The sequence below is a fragment of the Taurulus bubalis genome, assembly GCF_910589615.1.
Source record: "Taurulus bubalis genome assembly, chromosome: 17".
NCBI classification, from domain to species: domain Eukaryota; kingdom Metazoa; phylum Chordata; class Actinopteri; order Perciformes; family Cottidae; genus Taurulus; species Taurulus bubalis.
This window is the reverse complement of record NC_136605.1, coordinates 1,335,401-1,362,275: the sequence shown is the minus strand read 5'-3', so window position 1 is coordinate 1,362,275 and position 26,875 is coordinate 1,335,401. Positions and strand designations below refer to the sequence as shown.

General features: G+C 45.1%; 1 protein-coding gene across 1 annotated transcript in view; it reads right to left on the bottom strand.

The window, feature by feature from the left end:
- Positions 1–26,531, bottom strand: part of trpm4a (transient receptor potential cation channel, subfamily M, member 4a) — a gene marked incomplete at its 5' end in the record, with an annotated part of 38,481 nt that extends 11,950 nt beyond the window's left edge. The window contains 18 exons of the mRNA XM_079233475.1: positions 1,242–1,288; positions 1,391–1,498; positions 2,337–2,449; positions 2,567–2,712; positions 3,957–4,086; positions 4,750–4,878; positions 5,353–5,454; positions 8,076–8,375; positions 8,845–8,963; positions 9,504–9,606; positions 9,746–9,985; positions 10,760–10,824; positions 11,824–12,001; positions 13,456–13,625; positions 14,334–14,514; positions 18,392–18,569; positions 19,887–19,948; positions 26,475–26,531. Coding sequence (XP_079089601.1) covers positions 1,242–1,288; positions 1,391–1,498; positions 2,337–2,449; positions 2,567–2,712; positions 3,957–4,086; positions 4,750–4,878; positions 5,353–5,454; positions 8,076–8,375; positions 8,845–8,963; positions 9,504–9,606; positions 9,746–9,985; positions 10,760–10,824; positions 11,824–12,001; positions 13,456–13,625; positions 14,334–14,514; positions 18,392–18,569; positions 19,887–19,948; positions 26,475–26,531 — 2,428 coding nt within the window. The remainder of the gene's footprint in view (positions 1–1,241; positions 1,289–1,390; positions 1,499–2,336; positions 2,450–2,566; positions 2,713–3,956; positions 4,087–4,749; positions 4,879–5,352; positions 5,455–8,075; positions 8,376–8,844; positions 8,964–9,503; positions 9,607–9,745; positions 9,986–10,759; positions 10,825–11,823; positions 12,002–13,455; positions 13,626–14,333; positions 14,515–18,391; positions 18,570–19,886; positions 19,949–26,474) is intronic.
- Positions 26,532–26,875: the final 344 nt, after the last annotated feature.

Genomic DNA, 26,875 nt, shown 5'->3' with positions numbered 1-26,875 from the left:
TGGACACAAACTGTTCAAGCGCCTTCCCTCTGGCAGGAGGCTGCGGGACCAAGACCTCACACCACAAGAATGATGTGCTCGGAAAAAGGCCTTTGGGAGGCATCAGTTCCCAAATCGCATCAACTGGTTCCTTTCAATGGAAAGGACCAGTGGCTCGCCTTAAAGATACCTCCCCATATCCAGGCTCCTTAACCTGTGCACAAGAGTAAGCCCAGCCATTCTACAAAGGAATCTTATACAAATAAGTATTTACTTGTATCCATGACTCAGCAATGGGGAAAAGGATTGCCCTCATGATACACTGACATGTCCCTGTGCTCCATGATAACCTGGGGAATGTGGTGTGCTTGTCTTTTGACACTTGCAAGGTTGGGCTATAGCTCTGTCCAGTTAAGTTGAGTAGTAACTGGGTTGGCTAGGGGCCCCTTCTTCCACTTCTTTGCTGTGCCAATTTAGATTATCAAGAAGTGTGTTGACTGGAGCGACTAACCTCTATCCCTGTCAGGATCAGTGTGCTTGGGTCGATGTTATAGGACCTGCATTCTTCAGAAGGCAACAGAGCACATATGAATTAGAACAAAGGTTACTAACACAGGTTAGTGTAACCCTTGGTCTATCAAGGCTGAGCCCTCTACCAAGGCTGCCCTGTTGCTTTCTACACCGCTCGCTGAAGATGGTGTAGAATAACAGACAGCGTTGTGTGCTGCCTTATATACTGCGAGGTCCACACATACTCAAGTAGGCATGCCTACTGGCCGGCTACACTTTTCAGGGGCCGAATGCATGCTCTGGGTTGGAGGAGAGAATGACACAGAGTGCAGTAGAGGGCTCTGCCTGTGCTTATAGAACTAGAGTTAAAATATCATAACCTTCATTAATCTCCCCATCCATTTTACCCTCACTTATAAACGACACCCTGAAATACTTCAAATTCTTCAATTGGCACTTGCACAAAACATCACAGGTGCACAGCGTTGTGGTCTGCTGAAGAAAAACAGAATAGAGCAGCATAACTAGCGCTCCGCTGTTCAATTAGAGCACGTATAGATACAATACACATGGATCTCACACAACGGAAAGCTGAAAAAAGGTTCAGATCTAGTATATTACTTACTTTCTTTAAGAACATAATATTTTTGAAACCACACAGCTATCAAACAAAACAATGTGGACATGCAAGAGAGGAGTACAGTAGCCACTGAGTGTAAGTACCAGAAGTAGAACCTGTGATCCAAACCCACCTTTCAGGCTTTCTTTTAGAGCCCTTAACTCTTCGGCTTCTTCTTCACTGTGAACCCAAACAAAGAATAAGGGACTTTTGTTGCAACATGGAAGGAAAACCGTCATACAACACTATCAGATTCATGTAATTTGATATATTTGTATATACTTGTGTATAATGTCAGCAAGGGAGTAGACGGTGTTGTCGTTTCCATACAGACTGTCAGTGTCTCTGCCGTGGTGGACCGCCACAGACTTGTCTTCCTCCTCTTGGGCTCTGTAACATGAAAGCAAACCACAATCTGGAACGTTTTCTTTTTAGTTTTTGCAACTTTTTAGATTTTACTGATTCATGTCTATTACTGGAATAATTGTGCTGCTTTTGATAATATAATATAATATACACTGTATACATGAAGACTGACTGGAAAATGTATTTGGCGTCTCTGGACTGGATCTCACGTGGTAACAAACAAGCTGTAAGAACACAGTGTTTTCTATTACAATATTAAATCAATTCTTTTCTGATATGAAATACGGAGTTTCAGGGCTCTGTTCTTGGCCCCATGCTCCTCTCTCTTTACATTTCACCTCTTGAATTATACACAGTCATGGAATTCATTTCTGCTTCTACGTTGATGATACTCAACTGTATGTTCCTAAAGGCAGATGATCATTCCCACAATACAACATTAATAATACAACCCTCTTACAAATGGTTTATGGCCAGGTGTGGCCGGCTTCCTCGTTATTTCATGACAAATGAAGCAGATAAAAAGGTCTGGAGATGATTCAAAATGTTGAGTTTGCATTTGGTAGCTGGTCCAGGGAACTTTCAGCTTGAGGACCAAAGAGGTGTCAATGCAAGTGAAGGAGGCCATTAAAGGTTGATAGACTACACAAACCTATCAGGCAGACAGCAGAAACATCAGGATTGACCAAATCAACCGTTTGGTACATTCAACAGTTCGGCTCACCAACACCAAAAGACCCGAAAGACCAGTAGATGCAGAATTCTTTGAGAGACATAGTTTGAAGCTTAGGGCTATTTGTCAAGCTGCTGTATTTGACTGCAACAATCGCTCAGTATAGCACAATATTAACAAAACACTGACCTGAAGCTGATAAGGTCTGTGTAGAGGAAAGGGGGCAGGAAGAAGGTGAGAACAAGTTTCCAGACATCAGTATTCCTCTCCATGTCACCCCACCAGATCTGAGAGAGCAGGGACTAGAACAGAGACCATCTCATTGGCCTCCAGTCATTTTAATATTCAAAGCCAGGATGGAGCCTGGCATCTTTACAAGTCTGTTAATTATACTGTTGGGAGGAGCACAGCATCTCTACCTGAACACCATCGTGACTGAAGAACAGTCGGGCGTCGGCCGCAGTGGCCATCTGAAGGCATGTAGCTCCGCCCCACACGGGAGACTTCCTTATGAGGAGAGTAAAGGAGCGACTTTCGCTGCTCTGGTAACACTCACCAAATACATCTGAACACATCAAAACACACAGAATGATATCACATCTTCTTAATGGCTAGATATAGCGATTGCACTTTTCTGGGTTGCTAGGTAACATGGTTTAGTGCATTTAGTGTTTTTTAGTGCAATAGAGGCATGACAGGAAATGATGGAGACAGAGATACGACGAAGATCCTGCCAGACTCAAACCAAAACCGTAAGCCTTAGAGATGACCTGGATTTCAACGTTGAACTTTTATTAATTTTTTTCTCAGTAGCAGAGAGATATTAAAAGTCCAAAGGAATAAGATTTCCCCAGCAGTGGTATGTGGTTATTATATCACAGCTATGAATCAATCGCATTGCTAAATTCAAGCTAACTGTAACAAAATAGCCAATATGTTCTCCCATGCATGTTGAAATGTATCCAAGTCGCATCGCAAGCCTTTGACCTAGAGTCCAAGTCAAGTCTCAAGCCTTTGACCTAGAGTCCAATCGCATCTCAAGCCTTTGACCTAGTGTCCAAGTCAAGTCTCAAGCCTTTGACCTAGTGTCCAAGTCAAGTCTCAAGCCTTTGACCTAGAGTCCAAGTCAAGTCTCAAGCCTTTGACCTAGAGTCCAATCGCATCTCAAGCCTTTGACCTAGAGTCCAAGTCAAATCTCAAGCCTTCGAGACCTAGAGTCAAAGTCAAGTCTCAAGCCTTCGACCTAGACTCCAAATTATATCTCAAGCCTTTGACCTAGAGACAAAGTTCCTCAAGTCAAGTCGTAAGTCTTTTATGGTTGTAATGAACGTTCTATCATCTGCTGTTTCATCCTTTATGGATTAGCATACAGTCTCAGTATTGAATATGGTCCAGTGCAGAAGTGAACATGAGTGCTCCTCACTTTTATAGAGGGAATAAAGCACATAAATGAACATGCACCAAAAGCCAGATTTGCCCATGCAGGATCATTTTCACAGACAGATAAGCAAGTTTTAATAAGGAAAGGGAAAAGTTACCGTGCCTAAAAAAACATGTTTTAATGATGTCCATTGATACAGTGAAGAACTTCCAAAATCTAGACTCGTCATTTTTCTGTTTCGCAGAGTGATACTCCGAGGGGAATTTACGGAAGTTAAATTATTTTATTTAATATCAACACTGATTATTTTAGATTTCCCAAAGTTGTTTGCAATCATTCACTGTTCCCTAAATGCAGACTAAGGTATTTAGCAACATTGGCTCGAGTCCACGCATGCGGAGAACAGAGCTGCTTGTGGTCTGACTCACCGTGGGCCAGGTTCTCAAATGTCTGGGCCAGCTCCTTCATGGCCAGCTTGCTCTCAGTCTCACTCTCAAGCTTTGAAAGCTCCCTCAGCATCTTACAGCCACCCAGAGCGCTCAGCACCGACTCCCCTGCCTGATGAGGAAACACACACAAAAACACAGTGCCAATAAATGAAACCAAATGAAACCAAATGTGATGGCAACTTTGAAAAATGTCAGCTTTGTGACCTCAGCGATGTTTACAGTAGTGCGATGCTGGTCAGCCTGCTTCTCATAGCGCCTTAGAATGTCATGTACTAATGTTGACTGTCATTTTAACACGGCCAATTCCTAAATCCTTCAACTCCAAACAGGGTTCATACACATTCTGACCAATGTTTCATGACTTTTCCATGACTTTAAACCAAATGTCCATTACAAACATTTAGTGAAATCTGGGTGTAAACAGTAAAAAGTGTGTAAATGTAGTATTTAAACTAACAATGAGAACACAAAGCATACAGTAAACCTTAAATGACACAAATGAAGGAGACAATAGTTTGATTAAAAAAATAAACATTTATATAGATGCCTGTATGTATGCCTGCTTATATTTTGAGTCTTTCTTTTAAAAGCATATTCATTATTTCAAACTCAGCGTAAATGAACGACATGAATACATGAATATAACACATTTACATGACTTTTACTAAACTTTGGGGTTTTATTGACTTTTCCAGGTTTCCCATGACATAAGATCCCTGTCCAAAACTAAACGTCTTCAGTGAGGTTGTACAACATTACAGGCGAGTCTCACCATCTCCCAGAAGTAAACAGCCATTTCACAGCGGTTCTGCAGGACGGCCCAGATGAAGAGGGCTGACCAGGGCGAGAGGCAGCGCTGGTCCCGGTACACACACTCCCCCAGCAGCATCTTGTTGACTTGCTAGACAAAACACGACAGGACACCAGTGAGGGAGTCTGGAGTTTGTACCAACAAACCACAGCTATCCACTCCATGAAGTGTTCTTCCTTGTCATCCTACTGAACTGGTTTAATGTAACTCTGTTATGATCATTGTGTACGCATAACATTTATTGTACTTCTGTCCATCCTGATAGAAGGTTCCCATCCTGAAGGGTTCTTCCCTTTTTCTCACTGTGAAAGGTTTTTTGGGGAGTTTTTCCTGATCTGATGTGAGGTCCTGGGACAGAGGATGTCTATGTGTACAGATTGTAAAGCCCTCTGAGGATAATGAGTCATTTGTGATTTTGGGCTATACAAGATAATTGTAATTGAATTGTTAGCAGCAGCCTATGCATCCTGGAGCCTCTAGCCTCACACAGAGATGAAAAGTTCACTTTTTCAAATCTTTTTTTATTTCAAACTGCAAAAGCAACAGAAAGAGAGAGTTGCTGACCTTGAGAGCCTTCCTGGTGCTGGTGCTGGGGGTCAGGCCCAAAGGTCCATAGTAGAAAGGCTGACAGACATCACCCAAGAGGTCCCACAGCAGGCGGGACACCTGCAGCAGCATCAGACCTTTCATTACGAAACCAATTGCAGTTTGCTTTGCTTAAAACACATAAGTGTATAAGAGTCTGTTTACATGACCGAATCAGAAGATTGGTGGAAATGAAGTGAAGGGAAACAGGTGCACATAATGCTCAGCCTGACAACCTTCTCAAATCACTCTAGTGAGTTTGTTTCTCCAAAGGGAGAAGTTCAATATCTAAATACAATATCTGAATAACTTAGTGTAATGCTACCTTTGGTCACAGGGCTCACTGAATGGTTTGGGGACATATTACCACCATCTCTCTCACCATATTAGAAAATGTTTATGACAAACAGCACGATGACAGTTTGGTCTTTTCCTGACGTTGAAATTCTCTTGAACCATATCGGTGGTATAGGTGGAAGCTACATTTAAATGAGTCCGCTCAAAGAGATGTATATCTGGATTATATGGCTCATTAGTCCGATACATTATTGCCTCCTCCAACATTTTCAACAAGGAGGCCAGCTCTCAGAGACTGTGAGAGACCTCAACACGAACAACACTAAAGAGATCCATAATGCCACAGGCTACACAAGTAGGAGCCTCCATCATGTGTGAGGCCACTTGGCCAGGTGAGCTGAACACCTTTTGAGCTTCGTCTCAACAAAGAGTCAGCTGTGAAGTCTGCCCCGCCTCCAGAGGACCGGCCTCAGGATCCACAGAGAATGTGATGAAACCCTGATGAGTAAATATGATTAAGCTGCTGTACCTGATAATGCTCTCCAGACTGACTACCTCACTCTGCAGCTGGCTAGTAGACTTCCTCACAAACAGACCCAGGTAGTTTGGATTGGCAGCCGCACCTCCTCCCCTCTAGTGTCGAGGAGGAATCAGTCAGATCAGTCCCAATATTAATGACTGCAAACAGAAGGATTCACAAATATATTTTGTGATCTAAATATATCAAATATTTCATAATGCTTGTATATAAATATAAAACAATCCACATAAAACATAAGATTCACAAATATATTTCTGATGAAACACCAATATTTCTTATTTTAAGAAATGAAATACTTTTATGTAATCAATAGAGATAGACACACATGTATTTAAATGGTTTGAAATTTTCATCAAACACATATTTGGCTGATACATTTCAGGCTCGTCTTATCCAGCAACACGACAACAACATAAAGCAGCGTAATGAGTATCTCATGAAATCCTCTCGATGTAATCCACTTATAAAGACATATGAAGGCCGTAAACGTAACAAACACTATACGGTCTTTTCCTAAACCCAACCAGGGAGTTGTGTTAACGTAACGGAGTTGTTTCCTTAGATGACTGAGGTTTATTTTAAAAGACTGTTTGCATTTAACGAGCGTAAACTGACACCGACAGGCTTTCGAAGGAAAACACCCCAAAAATGTTTTCTTCAACAAGGAATTATCTGTAGCGAATGAGATATCCATTTTCAACCACATTCACAGTATTCTAACGTCAGGCCACTAAAGAGTATAAAAGCCTGGCAATGGGTGGAGAAGGACCTCCTGGAAACGACTCAGACGGTTCAGCTTTGGCGAAACAGTCCAGACATCTGACTCGTGCGCCCCAGATAAGTATGAGCAGATCCGTGTGGAATCCCCAAAACAACTCAATGGAATGTTGAAGGAAAGACCATCATCTGGCAAACAAACATATAGCTACGCTAACGTTAGCCAACATTGGCAACAAGAGAGATAGCAAGGGTGAGTACTGACACAGGACTCATACGAGGACATCAGCTGACTCAGTCTGGCATACCGAGTATTACATGTTGTTCTGGTTTCCATGAAAGTTAAGGGGTCGCGTTCATGGTAACTTTTCCAGAGGAGCAAAAGAAAGCATCCCGACTGGACAGAGTGACGTGACGCCATCTGGCAAGACATACAGAAGACACACTGACGCCCCAACAGACTTCACCAGATAATATAGTCTAGCTTTTTGTGTGTTTTTCTGATGTCGCAAAATGGGACTACATGCGTGGAGCAACCATGACAATGAAGGAGTTGTGTAACCTTGTGATACTTGTGATCGGGTTTCGGGTTTCACGGGTACCAAAGAGTACATTTTCCAATGTCATTGGAGTTTGTTTCTTTGTTTCTTTATTTAAAGCAATAGCAAAAAGTGCCAAGAGAACATCTGTTTGTTTGTAACAGGGACTGTCATTTCTGTTTTATTCTACTGTGGGCGACTGTGGTGAGCAGGGTCGTCCTTCAATCAGAGGATCGGCAGTTTCATGCCCCGGCTCCGCTAGTCCGTGTCGATGTGTCCTTGAGCAAGACACTTAACCCTACATGTCTCCCGTAGCTGTTCTACGGTGTATGAATGGTTGATGATCTGATGTGGCTCCTTTATGGTAGCTCCTCCCATCAGTGTGTGAATGGGTGAAAGAATGTCATGTAGTGTTAAAGCTTTGAGTGGTCGGAAGACTAGAAAAGATCTCTACAAGTACGGGTCATTACCATACAGCATAATTATGACTAAAATAGCACTGGCTAGTGCGCTCCGACATTAAGTCATTTAACTAAAGTAAAAGAAATACATGTAAAAGTAATGACCTCATCACCATCATTACACACATTACACCATCATCCCTTCACCTCGTACAGGTTGAGCTCCATGGCTGACGCGGGTCCCGGCGGTGCACCCTGGGGCCTCGTCAGGGGCCGGGTCTGGGCCTGCAGGTCTGGCAGGGACCCCGCCACGCCCTGTCTCTCGCTCAGGCTCCTCTGGAGCAGCAGGAAGGCCAGCGAGCTGTCGGCCAGCGAGCGGTACAGGCTCTCCAACCGCCGGTACGTCAGGTAGTCCAGGATGTTCAGGCCGTTCTCGCAGAAGAGACGCACAAACTGTGGCTTGTTGTTGATCAGTGCGTCTGTCATGGAGTCCTCCAGGTCCTCATACTGGACATAGCATGCATCAGCATTATGGGATGGAAGCATGAGGAAATACAGCTCTAACCTTCTGGAGCACAGTCCTGAGGTTCTGTACTTTGTACTGCATTGAGTGGCACAAAGGCCAACATGTGGTCATGTGACCAGGAGAATAACTCCGGATACTTTAGGAACTTTAGTGCAACATGTGGTCGTCTTTGAATTTCTATTAAAGGACACATCAAAGTCACTTTACTTCACTCAAGAAGAAGTTCTGAGTTTAAAAGAGATTTAGCAGAAGGGAGGAAGGGAGGGAGGAAGGGAGGAGGGAAGGGAGGAGGAAAGGAAGGGAGGAAGAAAGAAAGAGAGGAAGAGAGGAAAAGAGGAAATGCCTAGTGGCCCCAAACCCAAGGGAGGTTTTAGCCTTTTAACTTCTTGTAGTACCGTGTGATGTCTAAACACTGCTCATGTGTTTCATGTGTTTCAGTTTGACTCTGACCTTCCACTGGATGTCTCCATTAAAGAGCTCCGTCTTGGCGATGTCCACTCGGTTCCAGGCCACGGCTAGTTTCAGCTCCTCAGTGTACTCACTGGCTTCACTGGACCCACGCTTACTAACTACACACACATGAATGGATGAAAGCCTCAGCTAAATGAAATGTGAAGGGACTTGAGAGACACATGAAGAATGTTGTGTAGAGACATGGAAGAATACTGAGCCTCAAACCCTTCAACACCTCACACACCTGGTATGAAACCTTCTAGCTCCCTTTAAATTCTTTCTTCTTCTTTTATACTTTTACTGGACACGATGGGCTAAATGGTCTGTTGTAATATAACAGCTCATTTCCTCTCGAACACCTTCTTGTTCTGCTGTTCTAATGAAAGGTCTCAACGTTCTTTCTCACAAGGAGTATTCAGTACCTTGTGGCCTAGTGAACATCGTTGTCCAGGTCATCTAAAAGGTTGCATGACAGTCATCTTAATATCTCTCCGTTGGCACCTCATCACATTCAGAATGTAATTCAAGGTACTTGTGATCAAAGGTCTTCCAGGTCAGAGGTCAGACAGCTGTGTGCATCTATTGTGACATCAACAAGGCTTGTGTTGTGACATTCTTTTATAGTGCTATATGAATACACATATTTACTCACTTACCTCTAACAAGGGCTTTGAGGAGAACTATATCAAAGTCATCAGAACCCTCCTGTTCCCCGTGGAACACAGTGATGAACTCTCGGTTCTGATAAATACTCAGAGCCTGTAGACATAGAGGTAGTGAGAGGAAATGTTTCATCTCAAATATGGACATAACCACACAGACAGAACAGAACAGCGTGGTCGGCATCATTTTATTGGTTTCTACCATACGCAATATTAAAATGATTGGACTGACTCACGCTGTCCACCAGTCTCTCCAGCTCGGCCTCAGCGGGGAAGTGTCTCTGGACCTGGACCCGGACCTTGTGGCGGAGCTCTGCGCTGAGACCCTCGGCAGCATCGCCCTCTGCTGGAGGAGAGGAGGTACTGAGGCCCGTGGAGGAGAGCTGGTCCAGCAGCTCACTGATGAGGTCTGCAGCAGGACCAGATCCAGCCAGAACCAGCCAGGGCATCGCTTTCCTCAGAGAGACATCCAGTCTCTGAGACGGGGAACACAGGTACTCAGTTTAAATGACAGGACAGTTTCAATACACTGAACTTCTTCAGAGGGTCAGGGAGCAGTCACCAGACTCATGACGGAGACATTTGAACACATGATGCCAGGGTAAAGAACAGTTCAAGCCAAACTGAGCAAGCATGGGGAAATCTAATGGCATTTATAAGAAATTAGAGGAGTGGTCAAGTCCTCGTGGGCGGGATTTATGTGTTCAGGAAAATGTAGGAATAAATGCAGGGCTGTGTAAAAGATCATTAAAGGGTGTCGGTGTGGTTGTATTTTTTTTCTGATGTTTTTTTTCTGTACTTTATTATTGTCTGACAAACCTCATTTTTGTATTTATGTTTAATGCTAATATATCTAAATGAATAAAACATGTAAGTGACAAGGAGAGCTATATCTCTTTTACAGTCATTTTGGTACTTTTGTATGTTGTATCACAGAGATCATATACCATGATATATGATGGCATTATCATCATGGTCAGTTGGGTGATGTGCAGCAGAAGGGCCTCCACAACAACAGGACAAGTATGGAACAACGTTAGTGCTGTGGTCAAGCAAAAAGGGGGAATTCGGTCATTAATTGGATTTTCGGAAAAAGTAAAAAAAAAACAGGCAGACTTTATACTAAACGTTTATGACATGTTTTTGGATGTTGTGTTTTTTACAATGCTAGCATTTCAAACTTCAGACGCAAATTCCACTTCAAAATGGTAGAATCTCCCAAACTATCCTGGTGTGTAAAGTTCCCTCACCTCCAGCATGCTGGCGTCTCCTGAGATGAGCAGACACAGAACCGGGATCTCAATGCTGCCGCTTCCTGGTATCGGAAGAAAAGAAGGAAAAGATCCTCACATTAAAGAAATACAATCTGAAATGCTCTACCATAATATCAGACAACCTCTCCAAAATTGCACTAAATGGTCTCATCCTGAGTTGGTAGATATTATTGATAGATAGATCAATATTGGCTTTGTTTTGCCCTCTATCTACCCGGGTAGAGGCCTCTGCGGACACAGCGGCTCACATCCAGTAAGTCATAGAACAATCATATACATTTTAAACTTGGTTTGGCATGCAGTGTGACACACGGCACAACTATGACCGTGACCAGAGGGTGGCGATGTAGCTACACAGTTAACCCATTCGCCCCCTTCAGACATGCACTTCACTCTTTCAATGTTATGGGAAGTCAAGGTATCATGTTTGAAAGTCCAGCAAGCAAAATCCACCAAATGCTTCAAGGCTCTGTGAGAAGAATATAAACAATCTGAAAGCCAAAACAAGACTAGAGCACCCTAATGTCTGATAACACCTGACAGCCATCTAGTCTAGAGCACCCTACTGTCTATGACACCTGACAGTCATCTAGTATAGAGCACCCTACTGTCTATGACACCTGACAGTCATCTAGTTTAGAGCACCCTACTGTCTATGACACCTGACAGTCATCTAGTCTAGAGCACTCTGTCTAATGACACCTGACAGTCATCTAGTATAGAGCACCTTACTGTCTAATGACACCTGACAGTCATCTAGTATAGAGCACCCTACTGTCTATGACACCTGACAGTCATCTAGTATAGAGCACCCTACTGTCTAATGACACCTGACAGTCATCTAGTATAGAGCACCCTACTGTCTATGACACCTGACAGTCATCTAGTATAGAGTACCCTACTGTCTAATGACACCTGACAGTCATCTAGTATAGAGTACCCTACTGTCTAATGACACCTGACAGTCATCTAGTATAGAGTACCCTGTCTAATGACACCTGGCCGTAATACAACAGAGTCCATGTCGGTCTCAGTCTCACCCCAGATGCCGGTGCGCTGATGGGAGATGTAGTCCTCCAGGTTTCCTCTGAAGGCCGTCTCCCCGCCCCGCCGGCCCACAGTCCCGTCGTCCACCAGCAGGAAGGCCTGGCAGTTGTTGTCCAGGCAGCAGGAGTCCCGGGACAGGTTCTGGACGTAGTACCGAGCAGGAAAACTGCCCTTCACCAGACAACACAAAGGTCTTCATCAGTCCATCACTGGTGGTTAACAACATCCTCCCTTCCTTCTTTCCTTCTACACATCCCACACTACTGGGTCACGGGATGTACAATACTCAGAACCTTGGGAATGTTTTCTAGGTTATGTATTTACGTAAATGTAGATGGCATATTGCAGGTTTGTTTCCAGAGATGATGATCATGTCTTTCTCTATGCTCTCCCTGAAACATCCTCACAGTCTCCATCCAGGCTGTGAAGACCCAGAAGAAGTGTAGTAGTCTGAGAGAAACGGAGTCTTTCTTTAAAAACGTGTTCATCTCTAACCAACTTTCTTAACCTTTTAAGCCCCGTTAAGCACCAAGGCATTTTTTAGGAAAATAGCATACCCAAACTAAAAAGGTTGTATCTCTGCAACCACAAGGGCTATTTGAATAATTTTGGTGTTATAATAAAGGCAACCCTTGTGAGCTTTTGGTCAGATGTGTAAATATTAGTATATATGTTGCTGGCTAAGAGTAAATAAAGATTGAAACACAGAACAAATAGAAGTTCCAGGTCCGCCTATAGAAAACAGCACTTTCAGGATGATTATCTCGTTGAAATGATGCTTCATTAAGCCCTGAGGCTCTCCCAAATCATAGCACAATATGTGAACAGTCTCTCTGCACTGTTTTTTACTTGAAAAAGTGAAGCAGAACAAAGTCAGATTGGGTAAAGTACAGAGAGAATTCAGGCGAGAATGCAAAATTAGCATTTCGGCACATTTGCGCATATTTTCGCGCATCTGTGACATTTGAATTTTTTCATGTAGCAAACCTTATATTTCACTTGTATATGACTTATGATGTTCAATAAACTTGTATTAGTGGGGATTTACTGAGGGAACTGCATTTTTTCTTATATTTGCGATTTATGTTGCTGTGTTCTTTGGTTCATATCTCAGTGATGCTTTGCAGCAGAGGGATTTGGTGAATAGATTTGGAATCTGTGTGGAATTGTCTTGCTTTTTGCTATTTGTCTTTTTCTGATAACACCAAGCTACGGGCTGCTAGTTCCGGAATCATGCAGAGTGGGCTGACTCTGAGACAAAATTATAACTATTTTATTTTAATAATTATTTTAGTTGGTGTTTAAGTTGTGTTGAAATGGCTGACTAATTATTGTAGCCCAGGTTCTCTTGTTTAATTTGATGTGTAGCATCAATATATTTGTTCATGATTATTGTAATGTTTTACACAGTTTAATTAAAATCTTAAAAAAGGACCTATATAGGTCCCGTGGTCATTTAAACTCATGTAATTGGTTTAATATATAAACCTTTGGGACAATTTGAGGGACAAAGACTATTTTGATCTATCCGTATTTTGGAGGGAACCTTTTACCACCCAAAGGAGCCGGCTCAGAGCTGCCTGTCCCAGGACACGCCCATGGTCTGCACACCGCTGCATGAGTACCTGGGCGTTGACGAGCTGCTGCCGGTTGTGCACCAGGCCCCAGGGGGCCATCCCCACAGCGATCACTTTCTTTCTGGAGATAGCTGGGGCCGCGGCCCCGTGGTCCCTCACCGCCTCGCCCACACAGCGGGCCACGTCTTCCCTCAGACCGCCCGTCAGGATCCAGGCCCCTGGGAACAGTAGTGAGGTGGCGCACATAACATTCACTTTTCATTTAGCATATATATATATTCCACATTGAAGTGCTGTGTGAAAGTAAAGAATATATTTCTCTACATGTATTTCTGAAGTTTGACGCCTGGAACCGCCGGGCTCTTCATATCAGGAGGGCCAGTTCAATAGGCAAGGCAAGTTTATTTGTATCACATTTCAATAACAAGGCCATTCAAAGTGCTTCACATAAAACCATTAAAAGCATAAAAACATAATGCAGAACAATTTTAAAACAACAAACTTTCCCTGTGTCCTTATTTCCTCGCCTCTTGCAGTGTCGCTTCTTCAGCAGAAGAGGAGGAACCCTTCGCTCTGTCCAGCTACCAGAGGTATCAACGTACCAAACGGATTTCAACTTGGCTTTCTACCGACTACGAGTCGACCTCCGGTAGCTCCCACGAGCGTCCCTTTTAAACTCTTTATTCTTTCACCTAAATCCCTACCAGTGGACACTTATTCTCTTGACATTTAACTCATTGATGTTTTAGCCAGAATTAAGCAAATCTAAAACTCATCTGTTTATGTCAAATGTCCCGAGCTACATTATGTTAATCGACACATCTTACAAACAATATTTTAGAATTTCTGAAATTTGCGTCCAAAATGGTTCCAGTTTGGATTCTCAATGGTTTCCATGGACCCTCCTGGTGACTCTGGGTTCTTACCTGTGCTCTGAGCAGCCCTGACCAGCCCGTTCCTCAAGACATCTCTAACCCATGTTTTTATCTTCTCGTGGCCGTCCCCCCCCACCACCGACACCACCAGGTTGGGCGAGGGCAGGCCCCAGTGATCCGTCATCAGGGTGTACACCATCTGGGGCGAGGTGTCACTGGACAGCCGCAGAAACTAGACCCAGAAAGCAAAGCATTCATCAAATAATGTCCGATGATTCAGACAAAGATGTGTTTCACCAAGACATTTTAACATCACCGGGGCACCCTCCCGGAGCCAGACCCGCTCGACGGCGAGCGTCTGGTGGCCGGGCTTTCACCCATGGGGCCCGGTCGGGCTCAGCCCGAAAAAAGATCATGGACCAGCAACCTTGTGGACTCACCACCCGCGGGGGGAAGCATCGGGGTCGGGTGCTATGCAGACCGGGCGGCGGGCCAGGCGGCGGGCCAGGCGGGAGACCTGGGCGAGCCGATCGCCTGCAGCATAGACTAGCTCTAGGGACGTGGAACGTCACCTCGCTAGTGGGGAAAGAGCCGGAGCTGGTGCGGGAGGTGGAGCGGTACCAGCTAGATATAGTTGGGCTCACCTCCACGCACAGCACGGGCTCTGGAACCAAGCTCCTGGAGAAGGGTTGGACTTTGTCCTTTTCTGGAGTTGCCCTGGGTGAGAGGCGCCGGGCGGGAGTGGGGATACTCACGAGCCCCCGGCTGGGCGCCACTATGTTGGAGTTTTTCCCGGAGAACGAGAGGGTCGCCTCCCTGCGCTTACGGGTTGCGGGGAGTAAAGCTCTGACTGTTGTTTGTGCTTATGCACCGAACAGCATTTCGGAGTATCCGGCCTTCTTGGAATCGGTGGGAGGGGTCCTGGAAAAGGCGCCGCCTGCCGACTCCATAGTTCTCCTGGGAGACTTCAACGCTCACGTGGGCAATGACAGAGAAACCTGGCGGGGCGTGATTGGGAGGAACGGCCTGCCCAATCTGAACCCAAACGGTGTTTTGTTGTTGGACTTCTGTGCTAGCCACAGTTTGTCCATAACGAACACCATGTTCGAGCATAAGGTGGCTCATAAGTGTACCTGGTACCAGAACACCTTAGGCCGGAGATCAATGATCGACTTTGTAGTCGTATCATCTGATCTGCGGCCGTATGTCTTGGACACTCGGGTGAAGAGAGGAGCAGAGCTGTCAACTGATCACCACCTGGTGGTGAGTTGGATCAGATGGCGGGGGAGTCGGCTAGAGAGACCTGGCAAGCCCAAACGTGTAGTGAGGGTGAACGGGGAACGTCTGGCAGAGGATCCTGTCCGGGAGGTCTTCAACTCCCACCTCCGGAAGAGCTTCTCACACATCTCGAGGGAGGCTGGGGACATGGAATCCGAGTGGACCATGTTCAAAGCCTCTATTGTGGACGCGGCCGCTAGGAGCTGTGGCCAGAAGGTCATCGGTGCCTGTCGTGGCGGCAACCCGAGAACCCAGTGGTGGACACCGGGGGTGAGGGAAGCCGTCAAGCTGAAGAAGGAGGCCTTTCGGGCCTGGTTGGCCCAGGGGTCTCCTGAAGCAGCTGACAGGTACCGGCAGGCCAGAAGGGCTGCAGCTGTGGCTGTCGCGGATGCTAAAACCCGGGCATGGGAGGAGTTCGGGAAGGCCATGGAGAAGGACTTTCGGTTGGCCTCAAGGAGGTTCTGGCAAACCATCCGGCGGCTCAGGAAGGGAATGCAGGGCCTACCCCAGGCTGTTCTTAGCGGGGGAGGGGAACTGCTGACCCGGACTGTGGACATCGTCGGGCGGTGGAAAGAGCACTTTGAGGAACTCCTAAACCCGGCCAACATGTCCCCTGGAGAGGGGACAGTGCCTGAAGTCCTTGGGGTAGATGCACCTATATCCCTGGCAGAGGTCACTAAGGTAGTCAAAAAGCTTCTTGGTGGCAAGGCGCCGGGGGTGGATGAGATCCGCCCTGAGATGCTGAAAGCGCTGGACACTGTTGGGCTGTCTTGGCTGACACGCCTTTGCAGTGTCACATGGGGGTCGGGAACAGTGCCCATGGACTGGCAGACCAGGGTGGTGGTTCCCATCTTTAAGAAGGGGGACCGGAGAGTGTGCTCGAACTATCGTGGTATCACACTGCTCAGCCTCCCGGGAAAAGCTTATGCCAGGGTGCTGGAAGGGAGGCTCCGACCGATTGTCGAACCTCAGATTCAAGACGAACAGTGCGGATTCCGTCCCGGCCGAGGAACAGTGGACCAGCTCTTTACCCTCGCAAGACTACTGGAGGGGTCCTGGGAGTTCGCCCAACCAGTCTACATGTGCTTTGTAGACCTGGAGAAAGCTTTCGACCGGGTCCCTCAGGGGTTTTTGTGGGGGGTGCTGCGGGAGTATGGGGTGCCGGACCCGTTGGCACGGGCCATCCGGTCTCTGTACGCCTGCAGTAGGAGCTGTGTTCGGATCCTCGGTAGTAAGTCAGACACGTTCCCGGTGGGTGTTGGCCTCCGCCAGGGCTGCCCTTTATCACCGGTCCTGTTCGTGACTTTCATGGACAGGATATCTAGGCGCAGCCAGGGGGCGGAGAGGATCCGGTTCGGGAGTCTCGGGATCGCCTCCCTGCTGTTCGCGGATGATGTGGTCCTGTTTGCCTCCTCGGACCGTGACCTCCAGCATTTACTGGGGCGTTTTGCAGCCGAGTGTGAAGCGGCAGGGATGAGAGTTAGCACCTCCAAATCTGAGGCCATGGTGCTCTGCCGGAAACCGGTGCATTGCTCCCTCCAGGTGGGGACAAACTGCCTACCCCAAGCGAAGGAGTTCAAGTATCTTGGGGTCTTGTTCACGAGTGAGGGTAAGGTGGAGCGGGAGATCGACAGGCTGTACCGGTCCGTCTTGGTGAAGAGGGAGCTGAGCCGGAAGGCAAAGCTCTCCATTTACTGGTCGGTCTACGTTCCAACCCTCACCTATGGCCACGAACTCTGGGTCGTGACCGAAAGAACGAGGTCTCGTATACAAGCGGCCGAAATGAGCTTCCTCCGTAGGGTGGCCGGGCTCAGCCTTAGAGATAGAGTAAGGAGCTCGGACGTCAGGAGGGAGCTTGGAGTCGAGCCGCTGCTCCTTCCTGTCGAAAGGAGTCAGCTGAGGTGGTTCGGGCATCTAGTCAGGATGCCTCCTGGACACCTACCATTAGAGGTTTTCCAGGCACGTCCAACTGGTAGGAGGCCCCGGGGAAGACCGAGGACACGCTGGAGGGATTATATCTCCCGGCTGGCCTTGGAACGCCTCGGGGTCCCCCAGAATGGGCTGGAAAATGTTGCTTGTGAGAGAGATGCTTGGGTCGGCCTGCTGAACCTGCTGCCACCGCGACCCGACCCCGGATAAGCGGTTAAAAATGGATGGATGGATGGATTTTAACATCATTCCTACTGTTTATCCGACTCTAATGTACATGGGAATTAAATCTAAAAGTTCAGAGTGCCATCCCAAGCAACACTCCATCAAACCAACGACAGACATGCGGATATAATAATATTTGACCATTTCTGCATGGGCCCTGTAGCCCTGTAGTCCTTCAACCCTAACCTTAGTGCCAGTGCCTCTCAGGGCCCTCTCCGGAGGGCCACGCCCCCAACCAAACCCTAAACCCTAACCCTAACCTCTAATCCTATTTATTGCTTGAGTTGTGTTTAGAGATTGTACATGGAGATTATATATTATTGTAGCCCTGATTTGTATGTTTAATTTGATACCTAACATGTTTTTTTCCTAATTAGGGGACCCTAGGGCTCAACAGCTGTATTGAATTAATATAAATTAACTTTAAGAGCAGCAGACTTGTTACATTTTAAACTCTTCAGTAGTGTTGTTGTGTAGTTATTTTGGCACATGGGGTTTTCTGGTCGAGAAACACTGATTTGCTTTCGAAGAATCTGGTTAAGAACTATTTAATTACTGACTTGTATTTTTTTTGTATATTGTATCACAATCCAAAATGTATGGCCACCACTGCTCTAAAGGTGGGTTCATCATCAGTTTAAATTGTGTGTCGGAGTGTGCTCTCCACCGTCACTCACGTGACTGTGTTTGCGTCCGGCACCGGCAAACTCCAGTTCCCCGAAGGCGTCGGTGGGAAAGTCGGAGGCGTGTTGCCTGCTGTCCCACTGAGTGACGATGGCCGCTCCAAAGAAGTCGCCCGTTGCCACAGAGCCATGCGCCTCCCGCATACCGCCACACTGACACAGCGCTCCATTGCTGACGCACAAAGCAACACACACACACAAACGGGTCATGTGGTTGATTGATGGGACTAGTTTGGACAGTAAGATTCTTTTACTGCTTCATAGATCGTACAACCCGAATCTCTCTCTTGGGGGAAAGCAAACCCACAACCAATTTTGAGTCTCGATCAGGAGTGTAGGGTTTTTAATTGTTTAGTTTGTCATAATTGGACTTGCACATGTATAGTAAAGAAATGTTTATTGTGTACATTACAATGCATAAGAGGGATATGATGGGGAGTAAGGGATATTAGTATGAAGGGTGTGTAATTGTATGCATATGAAGGTCACTATGTTTTTGTTGCTGTGTAATGATTCTGATGTGAAAGGATTGTGGAGAACGGGATGGATGATATGGTGTTGCTCAGGGTCCCATGGGCTCTGTACTGGGAGTGCAGAGGTCATTTACACACAGACCGTGGTTGTTTTTTTTACGAGCGAGCATTTGCTCTTAGGAACAAAGAGAATGGACCACCTGTGGTTCGTCCTGTTCTTGGTTTGTGGCCTGTCTAAACAAGTGATTGATGAATGAGATAAGGAACAGGAGAGGGATTTGATTTGCATTTCAACCAGCAGAGGTGAAGGGTTTCTGTGGGAAGATGACTGTGAGCTGTAATAAGATTCTCATCAGCTGTAACAAATAGAACTTGATAACAATTCCTTCAATGTACAATATTGTGTTAGTAAACACAGGAGGGCGAAGTGAGGACTTCAGGTATCGGAAAACAGGAATGTTATGGAGCCATCTTCAAAACCTACGCCAAAGAAAGACTCCGCCCCTGTGGGACTTTTAGCCAATCGCATGCCGTAGATTTGAACCAATGAGGCGAATGAGCCCAATGTGCTGGGATGTTAAAACCAGGTTGTAGATTCCTGTTCGAGGTCTTTGAGCTGAAGCGAGACAGACTCAGAGAGCCTCAGCTGAGTAATGTACACTGTATCACCATTTGAACTTTAATATAACCGTTTATTTTAACTCATTGACTTCTGTTCTTTCTCTTCGCATGAGCACCCAAAGTTCTAAGAATAGTTTTCAGGAGACTGCAGCAGAGTTTTGTTGCAAGAGAAGTCAAAGCACACATGTATGCTGGAGTCTGAGTGAAACTTTAAATCAATTCTAAAATCAAATTGAAAAAAGTGGAGGTACGTGGAAAGTGGAGGTAATGGAGTGGAGTGGAGGTAATGCCGAACATTACCTCCACTTTCCTGAACCGAATGTTGGAGCCTGCTTTCACGTCAGTAGAATCCAATATTTATGCATTTTAGAAAAAACAGAGAAAGAAGTAATTACCTGAAAGTGTCTTCAATAAAAGTGGTGCAGACTCGCTTCTTGAGGATCTTGGGAATCCAGCTCTGTGCAGCAGGAACATGGATTGTTAGAACCACAAGTACAAAGAAATATTTCCTAAAACGACGTACAGGAACTTTTAATTAGCCTTTGTGAAACGAACGCATTCTGGCAGGTTTTAAAGCGTGAGCGTTCTATAACCATGAGAAGAAGAGCAGCTTTAAACACACGTGTAACGTTGGGAAACACAGTTATTTTTTTAGGCTTAGTCAACAAAATATTTGGTTTTGTTCATACCACCAAACAACTTGGTCAGGTTGAGGTCAGACGTGATCAGCTGATCCTCAGTCATCAGAAACAGACGACGCTTCAGGTGATGCTTCAGAGGAAAGGACGTCTCATTTCTCTTAAGATGCGTTTCCGTTTTTCCTCACTCCTCGTGTGGAAAAGATGCAGGTGAGGGAAACAGGGAGGAGACTTGGGCTGCGGTGGAAGAGTCTCTTTGGTGAGGAAGGTTCTAACTGAGAGAAATGACCTGAAGTACCTAAGTGGCCGCCATGATGAGTGCCGGTTGAATTCTCTAAACGCAAAGGGAAGGAGCTTCAATGCTTCCTAACTTAGCTCCTTTAGCATAGGACACACTGGACCTTCCTTCACCAAAAGAAAGGAGCTTCAATGCTTCCTAACTTAGCTCCTTTAGCATAGGAACCACTGGACCTACCTTTACCAAAGGAAAGGAGCTTCAATGCTTCCTTATTTATGCTCCTCATGAAGTCTCCTTCCCATCTTTCCTTAACCCCATGACGTTTCCCCCATAGGTCAAGGAGAAGTGGTTAGGGTTAGACGCTAGGAGGTCATGTTTTGACTATTTGACTGCAGCCCAGGGATGCACCCCGTGTCACTCTTTATAACCTTATACTACTTTCTATGGCCACTAAGGGATACACCCCGTGTCACTTTTTATAACCTTATACTACTTCCTTTGGCCACTAGAAGTCCCCGCCGAACAACAAATGTAAATATGAGCCGTAATAGCTGCAAACTATATGGCGGCTTGTATAATTAGTACTCTACACAACAGATTCCATAACCTGGAAACACATAGGAAGCATTCTATGTCATAACAACTAGGAATCTGAGCTGTAAAATACATTTAAAAACCTGTTTCTTAACTGTCTTGTTGTGTAACTGACATTCTTCTCCTCGATGCCCTGTTTTGTTGCAGTGTCTTGAAGAGATAAGACCAGTGTGTTTACATGCACACAGGAAACTGGGTTACTAAGTGAGTCACGTTAGGCAGGAACTTGGACAATATAATGGTGGAGGAAGTACTTGGATCCTTTACTTAGTTTTGGGTTTTTACCCAGTAAACAAAGTAAGTAAAAGTATTATCATCAAAATGTACTAACATTATCAAAACTCATTACTCGTGTACTCATTATGCAGAAGACAATCTGATTTCTCCCCTAGCTCAAAGTTATTTCGGAACCACAACCGCCTACGGAATCCGCCAATTGCGCCAAAACCACTGTGAGACAAAGCCTCAGTAAGATATCAACCACATTGCATTTTTTTCAACCCAAAAACTGAGATACAGGGCTCTCAAGTGTCACGCATTTCGGTCTTAAGTCACGCCCTCCCGCCACACATCGTATTTCTCACGCTGAAAAAAAACTCTAGGCTATTTAATGTGCCGCAGCGCACAAACATGACCTGGTCGCGCTGCCCTCACCATGGAGGAATCAAGCACGTCTCCCCCGAATCCCCTGGAGCTCTGCCGCGAGGTGCCACTCATCAGCGAATCAAAAAAAGAAATGGGCTACACGAATAGCCAATCAGAAAAGCGTATCTGTTGTATCTGGGTGAAATGTAATCCAGCAACCAATAAAAATAAAGCTAATAATAATATGGGGGGGAGGGGGGCTGGTCTGTGGGCATACGGCTTGGGCGGAGGCGCGGACGGGGGGGAGAAGGAGGATGGGGAGGAGGAGGATGGGGAGGAGGAGGAGGAGGAGGATATGTCACTCTTACCTGTCTTAAAAACTTGAGAGGCCTGGAGATATGACTTACTTATGGATTAAACGATACTTGCTTGGTATGTGTTTGTGCATCTGCTTGAGCAGAGCCTTCTGTTGTGGAACCAGAGGCGTTCAATGTCCAGGAAGAAAGTTAGGGCATTTTTGCTTTCAGCGGACCTAAAACTACGGTACACGAAATCTGCACTAAATGAATGACCAATTTAACTTCAGTTAATCAAAGTCCAACTTTACAGAGATACTGTTAACATATAGTGATATTTTATAGTAGAAAAAAAGCGATGATATGCATCATTAAAAAAAGAAAATACATCCTGGAAGTTTTCTTTTTTTTAAGTTTCTTTCTTTTTTCTTTCCTGTGTTCTATCATCAACCAATACACCAGTATTATAGTATACACCACCTCTTTACTGGTCTCACAAGTGTTTTCTGTATATTATAACTTTTAAAATCATTTAAATAGCCCTTGTGGTTGAGCAGATATTCTGTATTTAGTATGGGGATGCAAAACCATTCGGGATTTTTGAGGAAAATGGCTGCGGGTCTAAAGGAGTTCTTGGCCTCTCTCTATGACTGCTGAAAGGTAGTCACACAGACAGCCGTGATCAACACTACCAATGAATATGCAGAGCCAGCACACGGATCCAACTCAAACTGATGAAGCCTCATATCGGCCTCAGCTGAACATGAGCCGGACTCAGAACATGTGGTTATGATATTGGTTATTTCAACTCCTCAGTCTAGGGCAGAGCTGCTCTCATGAATGAGTGTTCCCCACGATCATGTGATCAAAGAGGACAGCAGCAAACAGATGAGAGGAAGAGGAGAAGGGATCAGTGGTTGGAGGAGCAGCCACAAGATGAAAGCCAAGCAGAGAATGACAGAAATGTCAGGAATGAGTGAAGAGGGATTCAAGCTGAGGCATGATTGTGGTGCTCATGTGTCACGCTAAACTTGTTTGGTCAAAATGGGTTCAACTCCTTCGTCTCTAAAAGGCGTTGTTGCTTCAAGCCGATCAAATTCAACATTATCTGTCAACAGTGAGAACTGGTCCGACCCGTCTGCCTCAGGGCAGCTTCTGTTGGAGATTACTTCTGGAAATATCCACTTCTGAGGAAAGCAAGGGAGCACATGCACTACTTGCGTCAGCTTGGTGCAGAAGGCACGTCTGATTTGTTCCAGAAATCACATGTCGTTGCCTTCCTAAAATAATGTCCCAAGTCCTTTTTTCAGGTTTTTCAGAAAACACACAACTTGACCAAATGTAACACGCTGCCTCTAGACACGGCACTACAGGCATACTGTAATACCGGTCAAGTTGCAGGGCTCTCAAGTGTCACGCATTGAGCGTGACTGTCACGCATTTCGGTCTTAAGTCACGCCCTCCCGCCACACATCGTATTTCTCATGCTGAAAAAAAACTCTAGGCTATTTAATGTGCCGCAGCGCACAAACATGACCTGGTCTCGCTGCGAATCAAGCACGTCTCCTCTGCCAATCAATAAAAAAGAAATGGGCTACACGAATAGCTTATCTCTGGGATCTAACATAACTCTTTCATTCAGTCTGTATCAAAGTGCATTAATTAATAAGTTTACTGTCTGTCAGAATGTAAATATGGATATTGTAGTGTATTACTCTGAAGTGACTGGTTTTATTAGTGACAGTCACTTTGTTTAATCAGCCTGAGCTCAGAAAAAAGCCTCTGTATGTCCTACTTTGAGTTATGTTTCTATATGAATGCTTAACAGTTGATGTTTTACTAATCTAACATAATTACTATTGTATTAGAGATGACGTGTTTATATTTGTTGAGGTTGCAGAATGTTGTTTGAAAGTGAACTTGTTTGAACATTATTTCAGTGTTTAGCTGAAATGAAGCAACAAGATCTGCCAAGATGTCTAACATCTAAGATCCACTGTGTTTGAAACATTACATCACCAATACTATTGTATCAGATGTGAGCTTACGATCATGTCTCATGTCTATTGATCAATATATTGTTTCCAATCTTCAACTAATTCTTCAGTTGCTGGCATCCTGTGTTTTTAACCCATCGTATTAAAGCTGAACAAATGTATTTAAAATGTAATGTAGGCTTATCAGTTTATTTGTAGCAAGTGAAACTAACTTGCTTTTTCCCAACCATTCGCATCTGTGCATTGGCTTTGCATGTAATCTACTCGCGCGTCAAATTCACAACGCTTCTGATGTGAACGCAGCATCAGTCAAGTAATTGACTAAATTACATGAAAAAAGATAACTTATAGAAGGTACCAGAGTAATGGCAGTAATAGTACTGGCTTAGTGGCCACGCCCCCATGTGTTCTGACTACACCTCCATCAGACCACCTCACCATGAGGCGGCCTCTGGGCTGTTAAGGGTAACGCTCAATGTTGTCTTCTTCTTGCAAAGCAGCTAGCGGTGCATAACTGAACTGGAGTGTGGAGCGAGACTGGAGCATTGCAGTAACACTCTGGCTCTGCCGTACAGGCCGTGCGGTCAACATTTGGGAATGGACCTTTGTGGAACTGGGCCGATGAAAAAAAGGCTTGTTCAAGATGGACTGGGCCGATGAAGATAAGCCTTGTTCAAGATGGACTGGGCCGATGAAGATGAGGCTTGTTCAAGATGGACTGGGCCGATGAAGATGAGGCTTGTTCAAGATGGACTGGGCCAATGAAGATAAGCCTTGTTCAAGATGGACTGGGCCGATGAAGATGTTCAAGATGGACTGGGCCGATGAAAATAAGCCTTGTTCAAGATGGACTGGGCCTCGCCTGGAAAGTAGACGCCAGCATCAAATAAACTGCGGTCAAGTCAGCAGTTTTCAACTGGAAGTCCCAGAAACAGTTACTTCCTGTTCTGTTCCTGTTCTGATCTAGGCTACTTGTAGTTTATGGACCTCTTATTCATACGTTTGTAAATATAGGTTTGTGTAGAACTGTGAGTGTATCTGCATTGTATATCTTACGTCAAGAGACGTCGTTGTGTCGTTAAATAGCAACGGGAAGTGGGAACAAAATATTAAAAACAAGACATGTAGAGTGACCTAATATATTTACTGACTTCCAAACTGATGGAATATTTCATTATTATGCTTTAAACATAAGCCTGACTATTTGGTTATGTTTTGCATACACCTCACATAATGATTGTGGTTTTGTCTGGACCCTGGTCCTGTCCAACTGCTATTAGCATTATTAATATTAGCTGCATTGTTATTACTATTGCTGATACATTACTGCTTTTATTATCTTTATTGTTCTATCCACTGCTGCTGTAGATGTAACTGTTTCCTCATGCCTCCTACTACTATCTACTCTCTAATGTATCATGTATTGTGATATCTGTATTAGTGATGATGATTACTCCTGTAAGAATATTAGGTCATGTATATGTATATAAACTGTGTTTATATACACATATCCTCATATTCCTGTAAGACTATTAGGCTATGTATATAATATATAGGTATATATAATATACCTAATATTGAAACACTTTGCCATACAGATACAAGACATCAATTTAATACCTAAACATAAATCATTATTTATGTTTCTACTATTCTATTTAATGCCTACCTCTTTAAAGGTTATGGTGTTTTGTGGGTTATGTTTAAATGGAGCACAGATTCATAAAGTTGTCTTTATTAGAACAACCACACTGAGAAGTGACACGTGCGTTCTGCTGGTCTCTGCTTCCATCAGAAGGAATGCTGCAGGGCTCTGCAGTCATGATGGGACTTGAACCCACGACATATTGTTCATTACATGCAAATATGGCCAAAACCTTCAACAGCATTAAACATGATGGAAATAGATGTCATCGTTATCTATTTGCTCTTTTAACTTCACAATCAATGTGTTAATCATTGTGTTTGGAGCTTTGGTCGAATATCTACTGATTGCAGAGAAAAGTAGCCTCTAAATAAGTCAGTCACAGTCTCCCTGCAGTGTTAGACATGCAGGGAGTAACGGGCAGCCTGCAGGTCTCCTCTGGACCAGCAGCGCCAGGACCACCGCCTCCAGAACCAGAACACAAGAATGTGTGTCCACACAGACCTGGACCCACAGACACAATGTGTCCACACAGACCTGGACCCACAGACACAATGTGTCCACACAGACCTGGACCCACACAATGTGTCCACACAGACCTGGACCCACAGACACACTATGTCCACACAGACCTGGACCCACAGACACAATGTGTCCACACAGACCTGGACCCACAGACACAATGTGTCCACACAGACCTGGACCCACAGACACAATGTGTCCACACAGACCTGGACCCACAGACAGATTGTATCCACACAGACCTGGACCCACAGACACAATGTGTCCACACAGACCTGGACCCACACAATGTGTCCACACAGACCTGGAACCACAGACACAATGTGTCCACACAGACCTGGACCCACAGACACAATGTGTCCACACAGACCTGGACCCACAGACAGATTGTATCCACACAGACCTGGACCCACAGACAGATTGTGTCCACACAGACCTGGACGTGTGGTCCTGGTTCACTCAGCCTACCTGGTCACTCTCTTTCTGGCTTCCAGCGGGTCCCCCGTCCCTCTTGTGCTGCTTCATCCTGCGCTGCAGCCGAGGCGTGGAGTGTCTGAGAGATCCGGATCAGCCGGGTACAGCTGCAGCTACGCCCACTAAACCAGCCTCTCCTCCTTAAACAACAACAGAGAGAGCTACTCAGCTCCTTTACTTAAAGCCAGTATGAGGAACTCTTGACTGGTTATGAAACTAATTTAAAGTCTCTATATGAGCTACATACATTAACGAGAAGATGGTCTATTTAAGAAACTTTATTTCACTTTAGTACATTTTATTACAATAGGCATACACATTTACTGTCAAGCCCCATAGAGTCTTCAGGTCAGGAGTATCAGGCACTTCAGAATCAGAATCAAAAAACGGTTTAT